Source organism: Oncorhynchus kisutch, unplaced genomic scaffold (assembly GCF_002021735.2).
Source record: "Oncorhynchus kisutch isolate 150728-3 unplaced genomic scaffold, Okis_V2 Okis04b-Okis11a_hom, whole genome shotgun sequence".
NCBI classification, from domain to species: Eukaryota; Metazoa; Chordata; class Actinopteri; order Salmoniformes; family Salmonidae; genus Oncorhynchus; species Oncorhynchus kisutch.
In genome coordinates this window covers 11,120,792-11,126,791 of record NW_022261981.1, presented here as the reverse complement: position 1 = coordinate 11,126,791, position 6,000 = coordinate 11,120,792, and the positions used below count along the sequence as shown (strand labels likewise).

Genomic DNA, 6,000 nt, shown 5'->3' with positions numbered 1-6,000 from the left:
AGATGAAGACATGCTAGCCAGGGTACTGTAGGAGGGAGGGGTTGTTAGATGAAGACATGCTAGCCAGGGTACTGTAGGAGGGAGGGGTTGTTAGATGAAGACATGCTAGCCTAGCCAGGGTACTGTAGGAGGGAGGGGCTGTTAGATGAAGACATGCTAGCCTAGCCAGGGTACTGTAGGAGGGAGGGGCTGTTAGATGAAGACATGCTAGCCAGGGTACTGTAGGAGGGAGGGGTTGTTAGATGAAGACATGCTAGCCAGGGTACTGTAGGAGGGAGGGGCTGTTAGATGAAGACATGCTAGCCTAGCCAGGGTACTGTAGGAGGGAGGGGTTGTTAGATGAAGACATGCTAGCCTAGCCAGGGTACTGTAGGAGGGAGGGGTTGTTAGATGAAGACATGCTAGCCAGGGTACTGTAGGAGGGAGGGGCTGTTAGATGAAGACATGCTAGCCAGGGTACTGTAGGAGGGAGGGGCTGTTAGATGAAGACATGCTAGCCTAGCCAGGGTACTGTAGGAGGGAGGGGTTGTTAGATGAAGACATGCTAGCCAGGGTACTGTAGGAGGGAGGGGTTGTTAGATGAAGACATGCTAGCCAGGGTACTGTAGGAGGGAGGGGCTGTTAGATGAAGACATGCTAGCCTAGCCAGGGTACTGTAGGAGGGAGGGGTTGTTAGATGAAGACATGCTAGCCAGGGTACTGTAGGAGGGAGGGGCTGTTAGATGAAGACATGCTAGCCAGGGTACTGTAGGAGGGAGGGGCAGTTAGATGAAGACATGCTAGCCAGGGTACTGTAGGAGGGAGGGGTTGTTAGATGAAGACATGCTAGCCTAGCCAGGGTACTGTAGGAGGGAGGGGTTGTTAGATGAAGACATGCTAGCCTAGCCAGGGTACTCTAGGAGGGAGGGGCTGTTAGATGAAGACATGCTAGCCAGGGTACTGTAGGAGGGAGGGGCTGTTGTTAGATGAAGACATGCTAGCCAGGGTACTGTAGGAGGGAGGGGCTGTTAGATGAAGACATGCTAGCCTAGCCAGGGTACTGTAGGAGGGAGGGGCTGTTAGATGAAGACATGCTAGCCAGGGTACTGTAGGAGGGAGGGGCTGTTAGATGAAGACATGCTAGCCTAGCCAGGGTACTCTAGGAGGGAGGGGTTGTTAGATGAAGACATGCTAGCCTAGCCAGGGTACTGTAGGAGGGAGGGGCTGTTAGATGAAGACATGCTAGCCAGGGTACTGTAGGAGGGAGGGGCTGTTAGATGAAGACATGCTAGCCTAGCCAGGGTACTGTAGGAGGGAGGGGCTGTTAGATGAAGACATGCTAGCCAGGGTACTGTAGGAGGGAGGGGCTGTTAGATGAAGACATGCTAGCCAGGGTACTGTAGGAGGGAGGGGTTGTTAGATGAAGACATGCTAGCCTAGCCAGGGTACTCTAGGAGGGAGGGGCTGTTAGATGAAGACATGCTAGCCTAGCCAGGGTACTGTAGGAGGGAGGAGCTGTTGTTAGATGAAGACATGCTAGCCCAGCCAGGGTACTGTAGGAGGGAGGGGTTGTTAGATGAAGACATGCTAGCCAGGGTACTGTAGGAGGGAGGGGCTGTTAGATGAAGACATGCTAGCCAGGGTACTGTAGGAGGGAGGGGTTGTTAGATGAAGACATGCTAGCCAGGGTACTGTAGGAGGGAGGGGTTGTTAGATGAAGACATGCTAGCCAGGGTACTGTAGGAGGGAGGGGCTGTTAGATGAAGACATGCTAGCCCAGCCAGGGTACTGTAGGAGGGAGGGGCTGTTAGATGAAGACATGCTAGCCTAGCCAGGGTACTGTAGGAGGGAGGGGCTGTTAGATGAAGACATGCTAGCCTAGCCAGGGTACTGTAGGAGGGAGGGGCTGTTAGATGAAGACATGCTAGCCTAGCCAGGGTACTGTAGGAGGGAGGGGTTGTTAGATGAAGACATGCTAGCCTAGCCAGGGTACTGTAGGAGGGAGGGGCTGTTAGATGAAGACATGCTAGCCTAGCCAGGGTACTGTAGGAGGGAGGAGCTGTTGTTAGATGAAGACATGCTAGCCCAGCCAGGGTACTGTAGGAGGGAGGGGTTGTTAGATGAAGACATGCTAGCCAGGGTACTGTAGGAGGGAGGGGCTGTTAGATGAAGACATGCTAGCCTAGCCAGGGTACTGTAGGAGGGAGGGGCTGTTAGATGAAGACATGCTAGCCAGGGTACTGTAGGAGGGAGGGGTTGTTAGATGAAGACATGCTAGCCAGGGTACTGTAGGAGGGAGGGGCTGTTAGATGAAGACATGCTAGCCAGGGTACTGTAGGAGGGAGGGGCTGTTAGATGAAGACATGCTAGCCTAGCCAGGGTACTGTAGGAGGGAGGGGCTGTTAGATGAAGACATGCTAGCCTAGCCAGGGTACTGTAGGAGGGAGGGGCTGTTAGATGAAGACATGCTAGCCAGGGTACTGTAGGAGGGAGGGGCTGTTAGATGAAGACATGCTAGCCTAGCCAGGGTACTGTAGGAGGGAGGGGCTGTTAGATGAAGACATGCTAGCCTAGCCAGGGTACTGTAGGAGGGAGGGGCTGTTAGATGAAGACATGCTAGCCAGGGTACTGTAGGAGGGAGGGGCTGTTAGATGAAGACATGCTAGCCTAGCCAGGGTACTGGGTACTGTATAGGGCTATTTGACCAAGAAGGAAAGTGATGGAGTGCTGCATCAGATAACCTGTCCTCCACAATCACCCGACCTCAACTCAATTGAGATGGTTTGGGATGAGTTGGACCTCAGAGTGAAGAAAAATGCAGCTAACAACATAACTCCAATAACAGCCTTTAATCAAGAGAGTACTGCCACAATACAGGTTACCACATAAACTGAAAATGACGTCCTTAGTTCCAGCCCCAATCCGTGCCATATCCGTTCTAGTACAAAGGCTGTCTCTCCAGCCTTCCCACATCCGTCTCCCTACCAATTTAATATAATTTACGAGTCAAGATTTTCTTGTGTAGATAAGCACTCTAGCCAGTCTGATTCATTTGAACAGAGAGTAATTGTTCTAACTTTTGCCCACGTTCACACACACATTATTTTCAGTACTGGGATCAAGAAAGGAAACTCGTACATATACAGTAACATTTAGTATTCTGATTAGTACATGTACAGTAACATAATAGTATTCGGATTAGTCAGTCCTGATTGAAATGTATACATAATTAGTCATCATTGATAAAAATTCCCTTAACAGGCACACCTGTATTTGGGGAGTTTCTCCCATTCTTCTCTGCAGATCCTCTCGAGCTCTGTCAGGTTAGATGGGGAGTTTTGGTGCACAGCTATTTTAAGGTCTCTCCAGAGATGTTCGATCGGGTTCGTCCTGTCTCTGGCTGGGCCACTGAAGGACATTCGGAGACTCGTCCCGAAGCCACTCCTGCGTTGTCTTGGCTGTGTGCTTAGTGTTGTTACCCTGTTGGAAGGTGAAACTTCACCCCAGTCTGAGGTCCTGAGCGCTCAGTTTTTTTGTCATTATTGGATATTGTGTGTAAATTGCTGAGGGAAAACAAATATTTAATCAATTTGAGAATAAGGCTGTTACGTAACAAAATGTGGAAGAAGTCAATGAGTCTGAATGCTTTCCAAAGGCACTGTCGGTAGGAGGAAATATAGGTATAGATAAAGTGACTAGGCCCTGTCGGTAGGAGGAAATATAGGTATAGATAAAGTGACTAGGCCCTGTCGGTAGGAGGAAATATAGGTATAGATAAAGTGACTAGGCCCTGTCGGTAGGAGGAAATATAGGTATAGATAAAGTGACTAGGCCCTGTCGGTAGGAGGAAATATAGGTATAGATAAAGTGACTAGGCCCTGTCGGTAGGTGGAAATATAGGTATAGATAAAGTGACTAGGCCCTGTCGGTAGGTGGAAATATAGGTATAGATAAAGTGACTAGGCCCTGTCGGTAGGTGGAAATATAGGTATAGATAAAGTGACTAGGCCCTGTCGGTAGGAGGAAATATAGGTATAGATAAAGTGACTAGGCCCTGTCGGTAGGTGGAAATATAGGTATAGATAAAGTGACTAGGCCCTGTCGGTAGGTGGAAATATAGGTATAGATAAAGTGACTAGGCCCTGTCGGTAGGAGGAAATATAGGTATAGATAAAGTGACTAGGCCCTGTCGGTAGGAGGAAATATAGGTATAGATAAAGTGACTAGGCCCTGTCGGTAGGAGGAAAGGCAACAGGATAGATAATAAACAGTAGCAGCAGTGTATGTGATGAGTCGAAAATAGTTATTTTAGCTATTTTGTTAACTTTTTAAGCAGTCTCATTACTTTTTTAAGTAGAAGCTGTTTCAGCGTCCTGAGGGGGAAGAGGCGTTTTCGTGCCCTCGTCACGACTGTGTTGGTGTGTTTGGACCATGGTTGGTCCTTAGCAATGTGGACAGAGGAACTTGAATGAGAACTTGATGTGAATGAGGGCGTGTTCTTTGGAGACCGCAATCAGCTCCTTTGTCTGGCTGACATCAAGGGAGTGGTTGTCCTGGCAACACACTGCTGCAGAGATGGTTGTCCTTAAGGAAGAATCTCCCATATACGTAGAGGATCTCTGGGGCTCTTTCAGAGTGACCATCGGGTTCTTGGTCACTTCCCTGACCATGGCCCTTCTCCCATGATTTCCTGGCACCACACTGCCAGGTCTCTTACCTCCTCCCTATAGACTGTCTCATCGTCGGTGGTGATCAGGTCACCACCATCGTGTCATCGGCAAACTTGATGATGGTGTTGGAGTCGTGCGCGTCCACACAGTCGTGGGTGAACAGGAAGTACAGGAGGGACTGAGCACGCACCCCTGAGGGACCCCTGTGTTGAGAGTCAGCATAGCGGATGTGTTGTTGCCTACCCTCACCACCTGGTGGCGGCCCGTCAGGAAGTCCAGGATCCAGTTGAAGAGGGAGGTGTTTCATTCCCATGATCCTCAGCTTAGTGATGAGCTTGGAGGGCACTATATTGTGTTAAACGCTGAGATGTAGTGTATGAACGCTGAGCTGTAGTGTGGAGAGCAATAGAGATTGAGTCATCTGTGGATCTGTTTTGGCGGTATGTGAATTGGAGTGGGGTCCAGGATGTCTGGGATGATGGTGTTGATGTGAGTCACGACCAGCCTTTCAAAATATATCATGGCTGCAGATGTGAGTGCAATAGTCATTTAGACAGGTTACCTTGGCATTCTTGGGCACTGGGACTATGGTGGTCTGCCTGAAAAACATGTAGGTATTACAGACTGGGTCAGGGAGAGGTTGAAATTGTCAGTGAAGACACGTGCCAGCTGGTCAGCACATGCTCTGAGTACGAGTCCTGGTAATCCGTCTGGTCCTGCAGCCTTGTGAATGTTAACCTGTTTAAAGGTCTTACTCACATCAGCTACGGAGAGCGTGATCACGCAGTCGTCCAGAACAGCTGGTGCTCTCACGCATGTTTCAGTATTGCTTGCCTCGAAGCGAGCATAGAAGGCATTTAGTTTGTCTGGTGGGCTCGTCTCACTGGGCAACTCTCGGCTGAGTTTCCCTTTGTAATTCATGATAGTTTGCAAGCCCTGACAAGTGTCAGAGCCGGTGTAGTATGATTAGATCTTAGTCCTGTATAGTAACAGTATTGTACGTGTAAACTAGTTCCTGAATGTGTCTCTTGTCCCTCTGTCTCTGTTCTGTAGACGGCCCAGGGAGGGGGCCACCGCACCTTACTGTACGGACACGCTGTTCTGCTACGACACTCCTACAGCGGCATGGTGAGTCCCTCTGCAGTGTGTCTGGAGACCCAAATACAGGAAATAACATGTACTTGAATCACAATATTCCATTCCAGGTTTGTGCTCTGTGATGTCAGTCAGTTGTGGTTGTCATCATCTTTGTTGTGGTTGTCATCATCTTTGTTGTGGTTGTCATCATCTTTGTTGTGGTTGTCATCATCTTTGTTGTGGTTGTCATCATCTTTGTTGTGGTTGTCATCAT

The 6,000-nt window shown here is 49.3% G+C and overlaps 1 protein-coding gene across 1 annotated transcript in view; it reads left to right on the top strand.

Moving 5' to 3' along the window:
- LOC116359720 (ryanodine receptor 2) overlaps positions 1-6,000 on the top strand; it is a 176,335-nt gene that overhangs the window by 148,400 nt on the left and 21,935 nt on the right. Inside the window, exon 5 of the mRNA XM_031813064.1 lies at positions 5,703-5,777. Coding sequence (XP_031668924.1) covers positions 5,703-5,777 — 75 coding nt within the window. The remainder of the gene's footprint in view (positions 1-5,702; positions 5,778-6,000) is intronic.